The sequence below is a fragment of the Bos grunniens genome, chromosome 16 (genome assembly GCF_055505025.1).
Source record: "Bos grunniens cultivar Pamir isolate PY7600 chromosome 16, Bosgru_T2T1.0, whole genome shotgun sequence".
Lineage (NCBI taxonomy): Eukaryota > Metazoa > Chordata > Mammalia > Artiodactyla > Bovidae > Bos > Bos grunniens.
In genome coordinates this window covers 31,491,026-31,511,189 of record NC_141180.1, presented here as the reverse complement: position 1 = coordinate 31,511,189, position 20,164 = coordinate 31,491,026, and the positions used below count along the sequence as shown (strand labels likewise).

Genomic DNA, 20,164 nt, shown 5'->3' with positions numbered 1-20,164 from the left:
CAGATAGTGGTCTTCACTGAGCTGCCAGAATGGGTAAACAGCACGCAAAGGGGAGGGTGCCTGTCAGGGCTTTGGGAGGATTGTGGCAATCTCTAACAGTGCCTTCAGCTGCTGGCGTCGGGCAGCCCAGGAGGAATACCCCGCTTCTGGAGGGGGATAGCCTTCTTCAGGCAGCCCAGGAGGAAAGCCTAGCCCAGCCCAGCCCATCACCATGCTGGAGCCCTTCCCTGGGAGACGCCTGGGCTCGAGGCTCCTGAAGTCTCCATCTGTGGCATTTGTTCACGTCATCGACTCAAAGGACATGAGTTTGAACAAACTCCAGGAGATGGTGAAGGACGGGGAAGCCTGGTGTGCTGCAGTCGCTGGGGTTGCAAAGAGTTAGACGCGATTGAGAGACTGAAAAGCAGTAACAACACAGAGTCTTCTAAAGATCTGATGCCAGGACCCCCAGTGTGGTCTGCACAGCCTGGTATGAGGCTGCTGGGACCTTACCACCCCCTCTGCCTACCACCGTCAACTCTGTACCCCTAGACTGTATGGTCCCCAGGACCTCAGGGGGTCTGCAGCTCTCTTGGGTGCTTGTGCTCACCTCCTGGCCACCCACCTCCTGTCTGCTCCCGCCAAAGGGGGCAGGTGAAATACCCACATTCCGCAACTTCCAGTCGTGGCGGGAAATACACGCCACGTCCCCTGCACACACTCACTCACACTCACGCACACCTGTGGGCAGATTCCAAGTATCTGAAATTCCTGGGAGCTGACACCTGCAGGCCAACCCCCAGGTCTCCTGGGAGTGATGTGGGTTTGTCAGCCCGGGTCTGTTGGGGGCTGCCTTCCCTGTGGGGGGCCCGGGCTTTGCTGGAAAGTTTCCAGAGCAGATAGGGGTCTCCTGGGGACTTTCTCCCAGGCAGAGCAGGAAGCAGTTGCTCTAGGGGCACCCTCCCTTCTCCCTGAAGGGCCCCTTTGGGTTGTGGAGGGACCCTCCCCAGCAGCAGAGCACCTGACCTACGGCCCTGGGATGGGTAGGGCGGCCGAGCACCAGATGAGGGGCTCCAGGTGGGGCCTGGTGAAGGGCACTGCCTGGCCCCTGCCAGGCTGCTGGAAGTCCCTGCTGCTTTGTGAGAGGTGTGGGCCCTCCCCGCTTCTCCTCCAGGACTCCCAGACCGCAGGGTGTGGGGAGGAGCTGGTGGCCTTGTCTGAGGTTCACAATGGGGGCACTCTCTGGGCCCAGCCCACCCTAGGGTCTCAGCAGACATTGATGGGAAGATCAGCGTAGGACTGGGCCCCTCCCCAGTTGTCCCCTCCCCCACGCAGGCCAGCTGCAGGCGGGCTGCGCAGTTGGAGCACAGCTGCCCTGGACCCCCTCCCTGGGGCCTGCTGGGATCCTCTGGGCAAGGGGAGGAGTGCTCTGAGCTCTCCTGGGACTGGCAGGGCAGGCAGGGGACAGGTCCGGGCACCCCTCCCTTCAGCAGCTTGGAATGAGGGTTATGGAAATGCTAGAGAGTGAGAATAAAGAAGGTACCCACAGGGATGTGACAGCTCTTCCTCCATACAGGGTGGGAAGGCCCTGCATGCTGGGAGCTCTCAGGTTGGTGCCGCATCATGGTACCCAGGGATCTGGGAAGTCTTCAAAGGTGGTTTTGCTTAAGGAGGTGGGGAGGCCTTGAAACAGACAAGGGGAAACTTGAAACACTCTTTCAAGGTGCTTTAGAGGCAGGGAGAAGACAGAAAGCACACAGTCTTCCTGCGCCCCTCCCTTGTAAAAGGCCCCTTGCAAATAACGGGGAAAAAGTTTCCATTTTTAAAGTGAAAATTTGCAGGAAGGATCTTGCTGTCAGCCTCAAAGCCCCTGAGTGCCTCACGTCTGACCTTGGCTGCTCTTGTCCAGCCTGGGCCCAAGAGAAAGAAGCAGAAGCAGCCTGGTGTCCTGGGTGCTCCACCTCCTGGTGGCTCCACCTGGGAGCCCCCTGGGTTTGTCCCCACCCCCGCCCCAGCAGGCTCTGGGGTGGGAAGAGGTGGGCAGAGAGGCCGAGGGCTGGTCCAGCCTGCTTCTCACCCTCAGGGATGAGGAACTGGGCCCTGTCCTTCCCCAGACTGTGGGAAATGGAGCTGCAGAGAGCTGTGCTGGGCGGCGAGCCTGGGGGCACCTGTTCTTTTCTGTGCCATGCAGTGCACCCAGGCAGACCCACGGAGACCCACTCCCGGTCTTTGGGAAACCCTCCTCCTCCGGGCTAGGGTGACTCCTGCCCAGAGGTCCCTCCTGGATCCTGGCCTTGAATGTCCCCCATGGTGAGCAGCACACCCCGTCTGAGGGGCCATGATGTCACTGTCAACGAGCAGAGGGGCCCCTGTGACGCCCCGGGGCCAGCCCCTGGAGAGAGGCAGGTCCCCTCCTCCTCCTCCCCTCGGCCTCAGGCCTGTTGAGTCTTTTGGATGGATACTGTGGGGAGGATTCTGCTGTCAGCCTGCACCCCTGGTGGTCTGGAGTCAGATGAGCCCCACTGCAAGAGCCCCTGGAGGAGGAAAAGGGAACCCACCTCAGCATTCTTGTTTGGAGAGTCCCATGGACAGAGGCCCTGAAAGGCTACAGTCCAAGGGGCTGCAAAGAGTCGGATACGACTGAGCAACTGAGGGCACACACAGTGCCCACAGTACGGGAAGGCTCTTCCTGCACCCCGCCTGCCTTTGGGGTTCTCCCTCAGGTGTGCTAAGTGGCCTCGGGGCAGACACTTCCCCAGGCCTGGGTCTCCCCGGTGAGGGGATAGCAAGGTGTCTGCACAGGGCCCCACAGCCTGCTGTCCCCTGACTCCTTGACGGGGAGGCTTCCAGGGCCCCTGAAGGCTTCGTTGGCAAAGCCACAGGCAGCAGAGGGGTGGAGACTGCTAGGCTGTTTGGCAGAGCTCGTCCCTGCAAACCACAGACACAGTTCTGGCCACGTTTTCAAGTCACCTCCAGGCCTGAACCAGGCTGCAGTTTCTGAAAGTGCCTTCCCAGCCCCAAGGGGCCGCTGAGTCTGAACAGGGAGCAGGAAGGGCCACCCTGCCCGAGGCCATCCTGGGAGGTCACCCCTGTGCCCGAGACCAGGCCCTGTATCTGTAGGCTGCCAGTGCCCAGGGAGGACGGGAGGGTTGCACCCTGACCTGGGGAAGCCGGGGCAGTGCCCACAGACCCTTGGGCTGGATGCAGAGACCCTGTGGGGAAGCAGGGGCAGACTGGGGCCTCAGGAGGTGGGGGGTTAGAGTCAGAGAGTTTATGAGGGCAGAACCTAGCAGGGAGCACAGCGTGGGAGTGGGGAGAGGTGTGAGAATGCGGATGACCTTGGAATGTGTACCAGGGGCTGCAGAGCCCGGGTCCTCACCTGTGAGTGCATGTCCTGAGGTGGGCAGGCACTGGGTAGGGCAGCTGCAGGGCCTGTGTCCAAGCTTTGCTGCTTTCTCTGGCCGGGCCTGGTGAGCGTGGGTGCTGGGCGGTGCAGTCTGTGATGTGGGTGCCGGTGGGTGGGAGGGAGTGTGGCCTGTGGGTGGGAGCGGCTGAATCTATGCTGCAGGGGAACTGTGCCACCCTGGGCAGTGTGGAGGCCCCAGCAGAGGGTCGGGGATGGGGCAGGATGCATAAGGCCAGGCTGTAGGCAAACCGTGAGCTGCTAAGGAGTACCCGGCGGGCCAAGCCCACATGAGTCTCCCCCACTGGCTGAGCCGGCGGACCACCCCTTTCCAGTCCCACCATCCCAGCCCTGTGGCCAACAGAGGGCTTCCTAGAAGTATGGGCTGTACATGGCTGCTGACCACACGTGGTGTGAGGCTCTTGGGACCTGGAAGCCAAGCCAGTCTGAGGGCAGTCATTACGAACCCACGAAGCTGCCATCCATCCTGCTCTGATCCACCGGCTGGGGTTGGAGGCTAGAGCAGAGTGGGCTGGTGGGCTCAGCACGCTGCCAACAGGCTTGTCCTAACGCCAGCAGCCTGCCAGGCACAGCCCCTTGAATGACCAGCTCGGGCGGGCCACCGTGCTGGTGTCCCAGGCCAGGGCCTCGCCAGCGGAGCTGCCTTGCAGGTCAACTGTGCAGAGCCCTACCTGCACCTCCATGGCACTCACACACACCTAATGCTGGGCTCCAGGTGGTACCACCTGCATCTCCAGCAGTGGCTAGTCAACCAGCATGGATGGAGCAGATCCTCCTCCCTGTAGGACATCTAGAAGGTCCAGTTTCCTCACACCTGGCTCTGGGCTGGAGCGACCCCTGCAGGCGAAAGACGGAGTTGTAGCCTGCACTATTAGAACCCAGGGCTTCCCTGGTGGAGACATGGGTTTGATGCCTTGGTCTCAAAAATCCCTGGGAGGCATTCTTGCCTGGAAAATCCGATGGATGGAGGAGCCTGGTGGGCTACAGTCCATGGGGTCACAAAAGAGTCAGATGCGACTGAATGACTAACGCTTTCACTTTCGTTTCTGTTAGAACCTGCGAGTCCCCTGGTTCTGGTGCTTGCAAATTGGGAAGTGAAGGTGCAGTAGTCGGCTCAGGCTGCCCTAACCAACGCACCGACTGGGCGGCTTAGAGAAGTTCATCTTCTCACTGTTCTGCAGGCTGACAGTTCTCACTCATGGTCCCAGCCAATCCAATCCCTGATGAGAACATTCTTCCTGCTGTTGCCTCGTGTGGCCATGGGGACAGAGACAGAGAGAGACTTTATGTCTTTCCTGTTTTGTTTTTTTTTTTTTAAGCTCCTTCCCATATTAGAGAAAGGGAGGTCTTTATTGTTAACAAATACTTTTATGTTTTTTGGCTGCAACAATACTGGGGTGATTTGCCATTTTCTACTCCAGGGGATTTTCCCAATCTTGGGATCAAACTCAGGTCTCCTGCATTGCAGGGAGATTCTTTACTGTATGAGCCACCAGAGAAGCCAAAAAATATTTTTAGTTTAATTTTTCGGGTTGCAAGGCATGTGGGATCTTAGTTCCCTGATCAGGATCAAACCCATGTCCCCTGAATTGGATGCCTGGAGTCTTAATCACTGGACCACCAGGGAAGTCCTTATATCTTTTCTTTAAAGACACAAATTCTGTTGGATCAGGGCCCCACCCTTATGACCTCATTTAACCGGAATTGTTGTTGTCCAGTCACCAAGTCATGTCCGACCAATGGACTGCAGCATGCCAGGCTTCCCTGTCCTTCACTGTCTCCCTGAGTTTGCTCAAATTTGTGTCCATTGAGTCACTGATGCCATCCAACCATCTCATCCTCTGCCACCCGCTTCTCCTGCCCTCAGTCTTTCCCAGCATCAAGGTCTTTTCCAATGAGTTGTCTCTTCTCATCAGGTGGTCAAAGTATTGGAGCTTCAGCTTCAGCATTCAGTTCAGTTCAGTTCAGTCGCTCAGTCATGTCCGACTCTTTGTGACCCCATGAATCGCAGCACGCCACACCTCCCTGTCCATCACCAACTCCCGGAATTCACCCAGACTCACGTCCATTGAGTCAGTGATGCCGTCCAGCCATCTCATCCTCTGTCATCCCCTTCTCCTCCTGCCCCCAATCCCTCCCAGCATCAGAGTCTTTTCCAATGAGTCAACTCTTCTCATGAGGTGGCCAAAGGACTGGAGTTTCAGCTTTAGCATCATTCCTTCCAAAGAAATCCCAGGGCTGATCTCCTTCAGAATGGACTGGTTGGATCTCCTTGCAGTCCAAGAGACTCTCAAGAGTCTTCTCCAACATCACAGTTCAAAAGCATCAATTCTTTGGTGCTCAGCCTTCTTCATAGTCCAACTCTCACATCCATACATGACCACAGGAAAAACCATAGCCTTGACTAGATGGACCTTTGTTGCCAAAGTAGAGTTGATTTCCTTTAGGATTGACTGGTTTGATCTCCTTGCAGTCCAAGACTTAAGAGTCTTCTCCAGCACCACAATTCATTATTTCACTTCCAAATATGGGCACATTGATGGTTGAGTTTTAGAAGTGCACATGTGAATTGCAGAGGTACACAAACATTGGTCCCCTTAGGGGCTGTGGAACCCCCTCGCTCCTGAAGCTCGAAGCTTCAGCTCTGAGCCTGGTCCATTCAGGCATGGGGCAATGGTATGTGGACTCCATGGCTATGACTCACAGTGACCTGAGGGCTTGGAAGCTTTATCCCCAGCTCTAGGCACTGGGCATGCAGAGGCTGGCCCTCCCCTGAGCTGTACAGCCCAGCGCCTGAGAAAAACTACCTTGCTAAGCTTTCCGGGCATCCTGGGCACAGGATGTGTGAGATGATGATGTGGGACTTGGCTTCCTCGTGTGTAGCACAGCTTGGGGGCATCTGGAACGTTAGGATTTGTGCAGCAGAGCAAGAGACTCGGGCTGGTATTGGGGAGGCTCAAAGCTGCATGGGGAGCTGGACACCTCCGTGGGATTTCTTCCCCGGTGGGCTTCTGTGGGCCCAGTACCAGGTCGCCCCTGGACCCGTCTCGGGGGTCCTGCCATAGCTCTGTGGGACGTCCTTGCAGCCGCAGTGTCTGCCCAGCCGTTCCCCTGGCCCTCTCTCTGTGTGCCTGCCCGGCGCTGCCAGGATGGGCTTCTGGTTCTTGTTATGAGCTCTGAGCAGTGATGCAGTTGGTGCTGTAAACACAGACAGGGCCCCAGGAATGGGCTGGCTCAGGCCATACTTGGAAGCCTCTGGAGTTGATGGCAGTGGGTTAAGCAGAGCTGTCTCGGGGGAGGAATGTGGGGCTTTGGGGGTCAGCGCAGAATTGGGGGTGGGTGGCTGCAGAGGGGGCCTAGAGGCTGTCTGGGACCGGAGACATGGCCATCCTGCTTGCCTCGGTCCGAACCGGATCTCGGGTCTCTGCTGCTCCCCCTCAACACGTGGCAGAGGCAGATGTGGCCAGGAGACAGCCCGCCCTGCACCCCGGGTGTTCACTCCTCCCCAAGAGCAGGGCTGGCTCAGCCCCGGGGGTACCCTCAGCTCTAGTTCCTCCCCCACACACTCCTCGTGGGGAACCAGCAGGATGGCGAGTGCTGGGTTTTGGCTTTTGGGGAGCATACTTGCTTTGAAGGAAGTCTTGTTCTTGGCAGACACTGTGGGCCTGGCCACTCTGAGCCTTGAGGCTGTTCGCTTGCTCTGCGTGCAGACACGGCTGCTCCTGGCTCCACGGGCCTCAGTGGTGGGGTGGATCGCTCCTGGCCCCCAGACCCACTGACAGTGAATGGCCTCTCCAGACTCAGGCCCTGAGGCCCCCCTGAAGTCTGTGATGACAGCACAGGTGGTGTCTGGGGATGAATCCCTGCCCCCCGGCGGTCGCTGTGTTTAGTACCAGCACTCAGGCTTGCTCTGGCCCAGGCCCGCTGGGCAGTGATCTGCGCCTCGCCGCGGTGCATTCTTGAAGCTTTACTGCAGAGCTGGGGACCTGTCCCTCCCTAACCACAAGGCCTCTACCAGCGACTTGGTGGAGCTACCGGAGGCCAGGTGTCCTCCCTGGATGCCCAGTCTCGCCCAGTGCCCTCTTCCTGGGCACAGCCTCAACGCATCCACACAGGACATAGACACCCACTTGGCTAGCCTGACCCATAAGAGCCTTGCTCTAGGTGGGCCTGAGCGGGAACACCTGGACCCCTGGCATCCTAGGACTGGGATGGGGGTCCCTGGCTCTGACCTCACCAAGTGCTGTCCCCACAGCTGCTGAGAGGAGTGGGGTCTGGGTGAGGTCAGGTGGGGGTGAGGCCCCACCTGGGGTGGGCGGGTGCTGCAGTGGTCCGACGAGCTGGTGGCTAGGCCTGCAGGTCATGGTGGCTCTGCCCTGGCCTGATGACCAACAGTGGCGTGTCTGGGTCTTCCCCAGCCCCTGCTGGCCTCCTGCTCCTCCAGGGAGGCTCCCAGCCTGCTGGACCCTGAGCCCTGGATGCCCTGACCCTCAGCAGGGCCTGGTGTTTTGTGCTCTGTGCCCGGGGTTGCGGGGCGGGGGCTGGGCTTCCACTGGGGTGCTCTGCAGTGCCTCCTTACATCCAGTCCTGGGGCAGGCTGGACCAGAGGACCCAGATTCGGATCATGGCCCTGTGTGTCCCATGTGTGGGCCGAGAAATAAAGCCAGGCCTGCGACCTGGACGGGAGCTGTGTTGCCCTCTCAAAGCCCCTGCTTTTGGGACGCGGACAGGAAGGACGGAGGGGCTCGGAGGTGCCAGAAGCTTCCTGCAGGAGGTGCTCTGAGCCTGCCTGGGGTGGAGCCCTTCGGCCGGGCCGTCCTCCTGGGGTGACCTGACTCCTCTCGGGTCTCCAGCCATCAACTCCTGCGCCGTGGGCAATGGTGGCTGCCAGCACAACTGCGTCCAGCTCACAGTGACCCAGCACCGCTGCCAATGCCGGCCCGAGTTCCAGCTCCAGGAGGATGGCAGGCGCTGCGTCCGTGAGTGTCCCAGGGGTGAAGGCAGGGGATCAGGGCTGGGCCTTCCACTGGGACCCCCTGCCCGTTCTCCATGCTCCTTCAGACCTTCCCCGGGGATCATGCAGCCAAGACCCTCCCTGCTTGGCCACTGGTGTTGCAGGAGGGTCTGAGGGGTCCTATCTATGTCGTTGCCTTTGGTTGACCTGTGATCACACCAGGGGCTCCTTGACTGTGGAGAGTGATGGGGCATCATCCAGCCCCCCTGGGCCCTGGGGAGGAAGCCCGTCAGGCTGTGCTCTGGGATCTCACATCTTTGGGGGCAGGAAGCTTAGGATGGGGGTACCGGCATGAAGAGGAAGGGCATCCTGTGTTGTCTCAGTTCTGAGGCCTGCCCTGGCCTTGGCGTGGGCATGCAGGCCCCAGCCCTGGCCCTCAGGCAGAGGAGACTGGCCAGGCCCTGTCTGGCTCCTTGCCCTGGGGTCCCAGGGCTGTGGGTCATGGAAGGGGTCCTCTGCTGACGGAGAAGGTGGAGCAGGCCCAGGAGACCCCTGAGAAGTGGGAAGGGATGGGTTCAGGGCTGGTGCTGAGGGAGTCATTCCCACCCTACCTGGCCTTCTAGGTCCCTGGGGGTCAGGACTGAGTGTGGGCCAGCGGTGGGGCAGGGTGGCACGAGTTCACAGGGCTGGGGCTCCGACAAGAAGAGAGGTGGGGAGCTGGCCATGCGTTCACCGCCCTCTGTCTTCTCTGGAGTCGTCTGGGAGTGCCTGGGGCTCCCCTGGCCCCTAGTCCACGTCCCAGCCTGTCAGGACAGAGCAGGAGGGGTGAGATCTCTAGGTGGGGGCTCACCAGAGGCCCTGGGGTGGGGACCCCAAACCTGCTGGATCCTCCACGCCTGCCCTTTGCCCCCATTCCTCCTGGCCATGACCGCAGGGAGAAACCCATGCGCAGACAGGAATGGCGGCTGCATGCACAGGTGCCGGGCACTCCGGGGCCTTGCCCACTGCGAGTGCCGCGTGGGCTACCAGCTGGCAGTAGACCACAAGGCCTGCGAAGGTAAGACGCCCTCCCTGTGCTAGGGCCAGTCCAGGTCAGCCGCACGGGGTCAGCTCCCTGCATCCCCCCTCAGGGGCCTGTGTGTACAGGGCCAGTTCCCGTGTTGTCACTCTCGGCTGACCTGGGATGATGCAGGGTCACCTCTAGGACTGGGGTTGCCGGTGGCGGGGTGGAGGGTGGGAGATGGAGAGGAGGGGCGGGAGCTCAAGGAACTGCTCCCAAAGAGAGTCTCGTGTCTACAGGAAGACAGTTCTCAGGGTGCCTTGTTAGTTTTAAATCTCTCTCTTAGGTGTTAGCTAACCAGTACCTGCTTGTTAGGGCTTCCCTGGTGGCTCAGTGGTGAAGAACTCACCTGCCAAGCAGAAGATGCAGGTTTGATCTCTGAGTTGGGAAGATCCCCTGGAGAAGGAAATCCAATCCACTCCAGTATTCTTGCCTGGAGAATCCCATGGACAGAGGAGCCTGGAGGGCTACAGTCCATGGGGTTGCAAGAGTCAGACATAACTTAGCGAGTAAACAACAACCTGCTTATTAGAGAAAGGGTCATCACTGTGACCCGAGTGACATCCCTGAGCCAGTTTCCAGGTTGTCTCTAGGCTCGTTGGTTAATGGGTGCATAGAGCATCACCCCAGAGCATGGTGGACACAGCTTTTTAGAACGTGCTCCGACCTCATGGCTCTAGGCTGTTGGTTAATGGGTGCATAGAGCATCACCCCAGAGCGTGGTGGGCACAGCTTCTTAGAACATGCTCCGACCTCATGGCTGCATGGGCGTCCACTGTGCGGTGTTGGTTGCCCCACCTCAGGACTCGGGTGTCCCTGCTCCCCCCTGTTACACGTGGTTCTGGATGAGCAGCCTGGGCCTGTCCCCCTGACTCCTGGGGTGAGTCTCTGAAGTGATGTGGTGCCTCCAGGGCATGCTGTGGTCATTTCCCGAGGAGTCCTGCCTGACGGCCATCAGAGAGACAGGTCTGTGGGTGTAGAAGCTTGTTGTTCCATGTCACTATCAGGAAAGTGTTCTAGGTCTCACTGCCAATGTGATGGACATGTCCTGGCATTCCGAATACAGTGGCTTCAGAGAACCCAGTGGGAAATGAGGCTGAGGGTCAGCTTCATTCCAGGGACTCTTAGGCGGCGGGACTGAGGCAGTCATCAGGGATGCTAGGTCCCGAGGCCAGTGCCACGCGGCCACAGGGAAGATGTAGCTTGACCCTGGATGACAGAGTGCGCTTTCTCCCACTGGCCCCCGGAGGCTGGTGGCGAAAGGCCCCTTCTGTGCCTGGCCTGGATGAGGGGTGCTTGGCAAGAGCAGACACACACACATCTCAGGGACCGTGGGCTCAGAGAGGTGGAACAGCGCCCGCTGCTGCTGGTGGGGCCTGAACCCAGACTTCCAGCTGTGCCCTCCTCGCCCTGGGACGGACCACAGCTCTGCACCTGGAGTGTGTTGATGAAAGCAAAGGTGCTCAGAGGGAAGCAGGAGAGGGCACCGGGGGCCTCTACTGGCACAGGGCGCCTGGGCCCTGACCCCTTGGTGAAGACCACCTCTGGGGGCTGAACCTCCCCGGCCAGTGGCCCAAAGTGCCCTTCACCCCCAATGTCTCCCATCAGATGTGGATGAATGTGCCACGGGCCTGGCCCAGTGTGCACACGGCTGCCTCAACACGCACGGCTCCTTCAAGTGTGTGTGCAATGCGGGCTACGAGCTGGGTGCTGATGGCCGGCAGTGCTACCGTGAGTGGACAGTGGGCGACGGCACCACCGGGCGTGGAGATGCCACATGGCTCCCCAGGCCCCCACAGCTGTCGGCTCGCTTTGGCTGAGGGGCAGAACTTCCTTGTCAGTCGAGGGCGGCGTTGGGCCTGGGGGCTGACTGTGGGTCCTGGGAGGATGGGGGAGGACAGAGGGACCCCAGGAGGACAGGGTTCCAGGGTCCACTGAGCCCAGGAGCTCCGTGCAGCCTGTTTCCCAGTGGACTGGCAGCAGCTAGGGCGGGAGGACTGCGCCAGCTCGGGGTATCCCCCCAGCACTGATCCCACGTCCCTGGTGGCTCTGGACGCAGGGATCGAGATGGAGATTGTGAACAGCTGTGAGGCAGACAACGGCGGCTGCTCCCACGGCTGCAGCCACAGCAGCGCGGGCCCCGTCTGCACCTGCCCCCATGGCTACGAGCTGGACGAGGACCAGAGGACGTGTATCGGTGCGAGCCACCTCCTTCCTGACTGCCGTCCCCCAAGCCAGAGGCTCGCTGCTGCCCTGGGGCAGTGCCCGGGTTTGATGCCGTGAATGGGAACCTCCCTCCTGTTGCCCCCAGTCCTGTTCCCTCAGCCCCGGGAAGGGGTGGGGGTGGTACAAGGGGGCCTGGTGAGAGGCAGCATCGAGACCCCGCCGAGCACCCACCACCCCATGTCCACCTGCAGCTCTGCTCAGCCACTTGGTCAACACCCATGTGCTGTGGCACGTGAGCATCCCCTCTGCATCAGCGGGCACTTCCTAGCACCTGCCACTCCCTACCCTGCTCCCACAGCAGGCGGGGTGGCCCTGGGCTGCCACCTGCGTCCTGGTGTGCCGTGTGTGCGGGGCCGGGGACGTACCTGGGTGCCTATGTGATTGTGGGCGAGTATGTGCAACTCACATGCAGGTGTGCATACAGTCATGTGCAAGTGTGTGTGTGCATGTGGTTGCCTGCAGGTAGTTGTGGGTGGGTGTGCATGTGGTTGTGTGCAGGTAGTTGTGGGTGGGTGTGCGTGTGGTTGTGTGCAGGTTTTTGTGTGCACGTGTGTGTGTGGTTGTGTGCAGGTAGTTGTGTGCAGGTGTGCACGTGGTGTGTAGGTGTGTTTGTGAGGTGTGCGTGTGGCTGTGTGCAGGTAGTTGTGCATGGGTGTGCGTGTGGTTGCCTGCAGGATTTTGTGCGCACGTGTGCGTGTGGTTGTGTGCAGGTGGTTGTGTGCAGGTGTGCACGTGGTGTGTAGGTGTGTTTGTGAGGTGTGCGTGTGGCTGTGTGCAGGTGTGTGCACACTACCATGCTGTGGAAGGAGTGCACGTGGGTGGCACTGGTGCCAGCTGGGTTGTGGTGTGTGCCCTGCAGACGTCGACGACTGTGCCGCCTCCCCCTGCTGCCAGCAGGTTTGCACCAACAGCCCCGGTGGCTACGAGTGCAGCTGCTATGCTGGCTACCGGCTCAGTGCGGATGGCTGCGGGTGTGAGGGTGAGTGGTGGGCGGCTGGGGTGGCTGGGGAGTGGGCCGTCCTAAGGATGACACGGGGTGGGCTCTGGCCCCCGCCCAGCACTCTGTCTCTGGGTGTTGGTTTAATGCCTGCCGTCTGCAGGCTTGTGGAGGCCTTCCTGTTCCCTCCCCTGTGTGGTCACTTTCTCTCTGGGCTGGACCTGCACCCCCAACTGCCTCTGGCCTGCCCTTTCTCGAGTAGGAGGCCAGGAGGGTGGCTGTGGCGTGGGTGTCACCCAGCAGGTCCCCATCCCATGGGGAGGGGTGGGGCGGGAGCACCGCCCCAAGGCCCCGACCCCTGGAGGACGGGCGCCACCCCTGGGTTTGCCCGCAGACGTGGACGAGTGCGCCTCTGGCCGCGGTGGCTGCGAGCACCACTGCGCCAACCTGGCCGGCTCCTTCCAGTGCTCCTGTGAGGCCGGCTACCAGCTGGACGAGGACCGCAGGGGTTGCACCTGTGAGTCTCCGCCTGGCCCCATGGGACCCTGTCTTCCTGCAGCACCGGGGCCTTACTCCCTGCTTCCCAGCTGGATGGACCTCACCTTAGACCAGCCTCCCACTGTGGGATGGGCTAGGGATGGGTGGGTGAGAGGGACTGGACAGACAGGGGCCCCCAGGCAAGGTGTTACGCTGGGGTCCCAGTGGTCCAGCTTCAGCTCCTCCCAGACGAGAGGAGGGACTTCATTCAGGGACTGAGGACCATGTCCAGAGCAGAGGGCTCTCCTGTCCCCGCGCCCTCTCCACACTTAGGGTCCCTCGGGCTAGTGTGGGAGCCGGGACAGCTGGGGCGGACGTGGCGAGAGTCAGGTCCTCAGGACCTGGAGCCTCCTCTGTCCTGAGAAGTAGGCTCACTCCTGGTGACCAGGGTGAGGAGGGGCATGGTGGAGTCTGTAGGTGGGGGTCCTGGGGTGGCACCGAGGGGCAGGGGAGTCAATCCTGACGAGGACAGGTGAGCGGCAGGGACTCAGGGGCCTTCGTGCTCTGCCCAGCCCTGGAGCTGCCCGAGCTGGTCCTGGACGGCCACCTCCCCCTCGGGCGCCCCCCTCTGCACGTCGCGGTGCTCCAGGACGAGCTGCCCCACCTCTTCCAAGACGACTACGTCGGGGCTGAGGAGGAAGAGGCCGAGGCACGGGGCGAACACACACTGCAGGAAAAGTATGGTGAGAGGCGGGCCCGTCCCCGGGCCTCTGTGCCAGCACCCCCTGGGCCCGGCTGCTGCCCAGCCTACGGTCCTGGGCATGAGGAAGTCTTCCTGTGAGCGCCTTGTTTGACCAAGGCTCAGAGAGGCCAAGAGGCTTGCTCAGTCTGCCCAGTGTGTCCGGGGCTGAGCCTGGCTGCCCACTTAAGGCCCTTTCTGGCCCCTGTGTGGCTCCCTTGTCTCCGTTCACCCACGTGGGGCCTGCATGGCCCGAGGATGCCCTGTGTCCCCTTCTCTGGGTAGGGTCCAGGGCGAGGGGCCAGGCTCTGAGGCTCCTCTCTCAATCCGTCCCCCAGTCTGCCTGGACGACACCTTTGGCCCAGACTGCAGCTTGACCTGTGATGACTGCAGGAATGGGGGAACCTGCCTCCCCACGCTGGACAGCTGTGACTGCCCCGATGGCTGGACCGGGCTCGTCTGCAACGAGAGTGAGGCTGCTATGGGGGCGGGGCTATGTGGGGGACAGGGCCCAGGAGCCCTAGGACCTGCATGGCACGGACAGTCCACTCCTCCTACCGTCCTGGGCAGGGGCTTCCTGGGTCCTTCCATTCACTCATTCCTTCAGGGTCTCCCAGCTGCCTTCTCCACGCCAGGTCCTCTTCTAGGTGCTGTGAGACCCTGGGGGCTCGCAGAGCCTGGTGTCTGCCCCTCAGAGATGTTACGGTCGATGAGGGTCCAGCCACAAGCAAGCCAGCAGCTAACTGAGACAAAAAGGGGTCTGATGAAGAGCAGTGGGTGGGCAGGCCAGTCATGCTAGAGTCTCCGGGGGGACAGGTGACTTCCCCAGGCCACACAGCAAGTGGGCAGCTGAAGCACATTTGAACACTGCTCTCTCCCACCCTCTGTCCAGGGCATGTCCACTCCCTGCCCAGCGGCCCTCTAGTCTCAGAGGCCATAGTGACTGAAAGTGCTGGTTGAGAAGGTGCACCTGTTGGAGTTCAGAGGGAGAGGATGCAGGATTGATGAGTGATGTCTGCCATACATGTGGGCGGGGTCCCGGGGCACAAGTGCCGTTGGGTGCTGCTCTGGGAAGTTGCTTCTGAACTGGAGGCTTGACCCCCAGGAGGGTGTCTGTATCTCTGGAGGGGTTTCTGAGTGCTGGGTCCTTTTGCGGGCCGACGACCCTAAGCTCCTCTGTCCCCCTTGCAGCTTGTCCTCCGGACACCTTCGGGAAGAACTGCAGCTTCTCCTGCAGCTGTCAGAACGGCGGGACCTGTGACCCTGTGACGGGGGCCTGCCGCTGCCCCCCAGGGGTCGGCGGAGCCCACTGTGAGGACGGTGGGTGCAGCCCCTCCTTGACCTCTGGGTTCATCCTGGGGGTGGAGGTGAGGGGCAGGCACCACCTCTTGGCTCCTGGTCCCCTTTCTCCTGCAGTGGTGGGGAAAGTGACGGTATGGTATAGAGGAAGCCCTTTAGTGCAAGGAGCACTGGGTTATCATTGGCTGTTCTCACAGGGCCTGACTAACGCAGGTGGTGAGGACTTGTGGGAAGAACAGCACTTTTGTAACTGGGTCCCCTGAGAAGTGGTGAACTCCCTGTTCCTGGATGCATTCAAGAAGAGCTACGTGATGGCTGGGTGGGGTTTGCAGAAGGGAGCGTGCCTGGGCTGTGGCTTCTTGGGATGACACTAACATCCTTTCTAACTCTGAAGTTGCAACATTTTTGGAGGAACTGGAGTCCACAGAAATTTCCCAGGTGCCTGACACTTCATTTTAAAGTCTTCAGACCTTTACGTTTCTGCTACTTTTGCTGGCAAATACAGCTAGTATATCAAGGACTTCTGTCTTAGCAGCGATGGCAACAATTGGTGGACGGTTCCCAGTGCCCAGGCGGCCTGTGTGGGGTGGCAGGGTAGGTCTTTCTGCCTCCTCCCTCCGGTCACCTTCTCAGCTTGGTCGCATCCCTGTTTCTTTTCCTGCAATCTGCCATCCCTACTCTGAGTGAGAGCTGAAAGCACCCTGCCTGTTGGAAGCTGTATGTGTGTTGTTCAGTTGCTAAGTTGTGTCCCACTTGTGACCCTGTGGACTGCAGCACACCAGGCTCCTCTGTCCTTCACTCTCTCCCAGAGTTTGCTCAGACTCGTGTCTGTCGAGTCGGTGATGCCATCCAACCATCTCATCCTCTGCGCCCTTTCTCCTCCTGCTCTCAATCTTCCCCATCATGAGAATCTTTTCCAGTGAGTTGGCTCCTTGCTTCAGGTGGCCAAAGGATTGGAGCTTCAGCTTCCAGTGAATATCCAGGGTTGATTTCCCTTAGGATTGACTGGTTTGATCTCCTTGCTGTCCAAGGGATTCTCAAGAGTCTTCTCCAACTCCACAGTTTGAAAGCATCAGTTCTTTGGTGTTCAGCCTTCTTTATGGTCCAAATCTCACATCCATACATGACTACTGGAAAAACCATAGCTTTGACTATACGGACCTTTGTCAGCAAAGTGATGTCTCTGCTTTTTAATAATGTGCATTTAGGTTGGTCATACCTTTCCTTCCAAGGAGCAAGCGTCTTTTAAATTCATGTATATGTGATGGGTCCTCAGTGGACCCATGGGACTCCTAGCAGATAAAGGGCCTCCATCTCAGTACTTCCCTTGGTGATGTGGTGTGGCTTCCTAGAGACTAGGCCTCAGTCAGGGTCCTGTGAGTAAAGTGCACCTGTGCAGGTGAGCTGGAGAAGGTTCGTCCCAGCTCTCAGGGGCCCCTCTACGAGTTTCCTAGACTCCAGGTGCCCCGGGCTCATGACTGTCCCTCTAGCCTCTGCCTCCGTCTCCCCATGGCCTCCTCTTTTTGTGTCTAGCCTCCCTCTCCTTTCCCTTCTCGGGACACTTGTTGGGTTAGCTCGCTGGGACAGTCCAGGATGGTCCCACCAGGAGATCTGGATGGCCAGGATGTGGACGTTCCTTGGGGTCACCATGCAGGTCCCTGAAGCCCTTCAGAAGGCAGGTCAGGGGCAGAGCTGAGTCAGAGTGAAGCATTTGGGGAGGAGGGCACAACCCCGCCCTGGCCCTGGGCCCCTTGAACTTGGGCCTGTGTCCTTCCCTCTGTGAGTTCCGGAGGCCAGGCTCGATGACCACTGAGGGACAGGCATCAGGATGCTGTCGGTGCCAGTCAGATGGAGAGCGTGGGCTCTCGGAGTCACTCCTGCATGTGGTGAAGATGTGATGGCCTCCGGTCTGGCCACCGTCCGGGGCCGCAGACCCTGGGGGCACAGGCCCGCAGGGGCAGACGGCCACATTCATGGGGCTCACCTCATCCTGCCCTGCCCCCGGAGGCCCTCGCCAGCCCCAGGGACCCTCTCTGTCTGGGGCACAGGGTCCTTGGGCTTCCGGTGGCCCTGAAGCCCTGTGGCTGTACCCTGGTGGCCCAGGCCTCTCCAGGCTCCTGTACTGGGTGCTAATGTCACTCTCGGAGCATCTCCTTGGGTGGGAGGCCATGTCTGGGTGGGCAGTCAAGAGGCCCCCCTTCCCCCAGGCTGCCCCAAAGGCTTCTATGGCAAGCACTGCCGTAAGAAGTGCCACTGTGCCAACCGGGGCCGCTGCCACCGCCTCTACGGGGCCTGCCTCTGTGACCCGGGGCTCTACGGCCGCTTCTGCCACCTGGGTGAGTCCCACTGACCGCTGGGCGCTTGGATCTGAGGGGGGTGGGGCCACACAGTGGGCTGGGTTCTTCCTGCCTGGGTCCAGCTTGTGTTCAACCATCAGTCTTCACAGATAAGGACACAGGGGCTCAATGAGGTCCCCAGCTGGGGTGAGGGGCCTGCAGACTCAAAGTCCTTTGGACTGTGCTGGCTGCCAGAGCATCTGGGTGGGCGGCCCTCGCCCCAGTCAGGCTGGTGGGTGGCTTGCAGGCCTGGGTGGGGGCAGGTCCCCCCACCCTCGGGAGCTCCAGGGCACAGAGCTTGTCTTGGCTTTTGGAACTTCCTGGGAGCAAGTCCTGAGCCCCCATTGGGGTCACGCCCCCCTTCCCTGGGTCCGCAGACACCCAGAATGGTGCAGGGAGAAGCGGTGGGCTGCTGGAGAAAAGCCAGCAGGCCTCACCCCAGCAGCTCTTGTAGGAGGATTGTTCAGAGGGAGGCAGTGAGGATCCCAGGTATTCCCTGGCTGGGAAGTGCCTCTCTATGAGCCTGTTTCTCGTCTGCAAAGTGGGCAGTGTGCCTGGTGCTCTAGGCACCAACGACTCTGTGTGGGGTCCCAGATACAACTAGGTGGACGGGGTCAGAGATCTTGGCTGGAGTGGGCGCTGGCAGTGGGCAGGCCCCCCTCACACTGCATTCTGGGGTGCAGCCTGCCCGCCATGGGCCTTTGGGCCAGGCTGCTCAGAGGAGTGCAAGTGTGAGCAGCAGAATACGCGTGCGTGCGATAAGAGGGATGGCAGCTGTGCCTGCAAGGCGGGCTTCAGGGGCGAGTGGTGCCAGGATGGTGAGTACAGGGCCGGGGGGAGGAAGAGGACCCCAGGGGAGGAGGACAGGCCCCAGGGGAGGGTGAGCAGGTCCCAAGGGAGAGGGACAGGCCCCAGCAGAGGGGGACAGGCCCCAGGAGAGGGGGAAAGGCCCCAGGGGAGAGGGACAGGCCAGGGGAGGGGGGACAGGCCCTAGGGGAGAGGGACAGGCCCCAGGGGAGAGGGACAGGCCCCAGGGGAGGGCGGACAGGTCCCAGGGGAGAGGAACAGGCCCCAGGGGAGAGGGACAGGCCCCAGGGGATGGGGACAGGCCCCAGGGGAGGGGGAAAGGCCCCAGGGGAGAGGGACAGGCCAGGGGAGGGCGGGCAGGTCCCAGGGGAGAGGGACAGGCCCCAGGGGAGGGGGGACAGGCTCCAGGGCCCTTGGAACCTTGCAGACGCCTTTCCCCTCTCCCTCTGCAGAGTGCCAGCCGGGCTTCTTTGGGCCAGGGTGCCGGCAGGCGTGCACCTGCCCCCCGGGCGTGGCCTGCGACCCTGTCAGTGGCGAGTGTGGGAAGCAGTGTCCCGCTGGTTACCACGGGGAGGACTGCGGCCAAGGTGAGTGGCCCCAGTGCCCAGGTAGGGTGCAGGGTATCTGGCCGTGCAGGGCGCCAGGCACCAGAAGTGCTGGAGCTGGGTACCGTGTCAGCCCTAAAGCCTGGCTCTGGCAGCACCTTGACTGCTGTGTCCCCACCCTGGTCATGCAGTGGTGACTCAGCCACAGGTCTGCCTGTCCCTGTGCACCCAAGAGGGCAGGAGCTCATGTGTGTGTGTGTATACACGCATGTACACTTTGTGTGTGTGTGTGTGTGCGCGTGCGTGTGGATGTGCAGGGCTGCTGGCAGGGTTGTTACCACTCCCAGATCATCCCCTCCCTTGCTCGTTCACTCCCTCCATCATGGGACAGACTGAGTGCGCTTTGTGCTGGAAGCCAGCCGGGGGCTCCTCCCTCGTGGGTCTGAGCAGGCAGGACAGAGGCAGTTGCTCCCAGGGGTGGTGTCTCGAGAGGCCTGGGCTGGAGGTGCCAGCGTGATGACTGTAGGCCCTCCGTGTGGATGCCGAGGCTGGGACAGTGTGAATGGGTGCCAAGCAGGGAGAGGCTGGAGGCAGGAGGTCCTCGTTTATATGGGGGAGCCCTTGATGTGAGCATCAGCACTGCCGTGGCTGCCAACGGAGTGTAGGCAGGTCGGGACCTCCCTCAGTGCAGGGTACACTGTCCTCACCCATCAGCCAAGGCAGGTGGGAGTGGAGAGGGGGCCTGCAGTGTGACTGGCGTGACTCCCACTGGAGGCAGTGGTCCGAGTCCCCTCAGGGACGAGGAGGGCCTGGGGGCCACTGCCGACCCCAACCCGGGGAGTCAGTCTCCCTCTACACCCAGGCCTGGACCCCCCTCTCAGTGGTGGTCCTGGAGACCCCCGGGAAGATCTGGGCTCTGATTCCCTTGGTGCAGGAGGGCTGTGTGTAGGGCTTAGAACCCAGCTTGGAAACCAAGTATCCCCACAAGCCCAACCTACACTCGGGGGGCCTCTGTGGTCTCGAGGGCCTTCAGGAGCCAGGCACGTCATCCCATCCGTGAACCAGCGTGGGAGCTGGTGGACCTCGCCTGCCTGGCGTGGCCTCAGGCTCCGTGACTCCCCTGACTTCTCTCTGCGCCCTCCCCTTCCTCCACTCCTGCCGGCGGCCGCTGTCCAGCAGTGCCCTCCAAGGAGGCCTGAGTGCTGAGACTTGAAGGGCCTTAACCCCCGTCCTTCCCTGCCGGACTTCTTTGTCTTCCTTTCCCTTTTCTCTTCAAAAGCATCCAGGGCTCCAGGGATGGGTGGCGGGACATGGACACATCTTTTCGGCCATGATGGGCCCCCTGCTGTAGTCAGGTCTGGAGAGCATCTGTACCCCAAAC

At 60.9% G+C, this 20,164-nt stretch overlaps 1 protein-coding gene across 8 annotated transcripts in view; it reads left to right on the top strand.

The window, feature by feature from the left end:
• The window catches only part of MEGF6 (multiple EGF like domains 6), a 102,546-nt gene that overhangs the window by 67,796 nt on the left and 14,586 nt on the right, over positions 1–20,164 (top strand). For 7 of the 8 annotated variants that reach the window (XM_086342565.1, XM_086342563.1, XM_086342569.1 and 4 more), the window contains 12 exons: positions 8,257–8,382; positions 9,292–9,414; positions 11,026–11,148; positions 11,477–11,614; positions 12,503–12,622; positions 12,975–13,097; positions 13,630–13,800; positions 14,135–14,266; positions 14,988–15,116; positions 17,303–17,431; positions 18,115–18,249; positions 18,691–18,825. In XM_086342565.1, coding sequence (XP_086198691.1) covers positions 8,257–8,382; positions 9,292–9,414; positions 11,026–11,148; positions 11,477–11,614; positions 12,503–12,622; positions 12,975–13,097; positions 13,630–13,800; positions 14,135–14,266; positions 14,988–15,116; positions 17,303–17,431; positions 18,115–18,249; positions 18,691–18,825 — 1,584 coding nt within the window. Of the gene's footprint in view, positions 1–8,256; positions 8,383–9,291; positions 9,415–11,025; positions 11,149–11,476; positions 11,615–12,502; positions 12,623–12,974; positions 13,098–13,629; positions 13,801–14,134; positions 14,267–14,987; positions 15,117–15,316; positions 15,534–15,630; positions 15,690–17,302; positions 17,432–18,114; positions 18,250–18,690; positions 18,826–20,164 lie in introns of those variants that run through there. The other variant, XM_086342571.1, reaches the window with a different exon arrangement.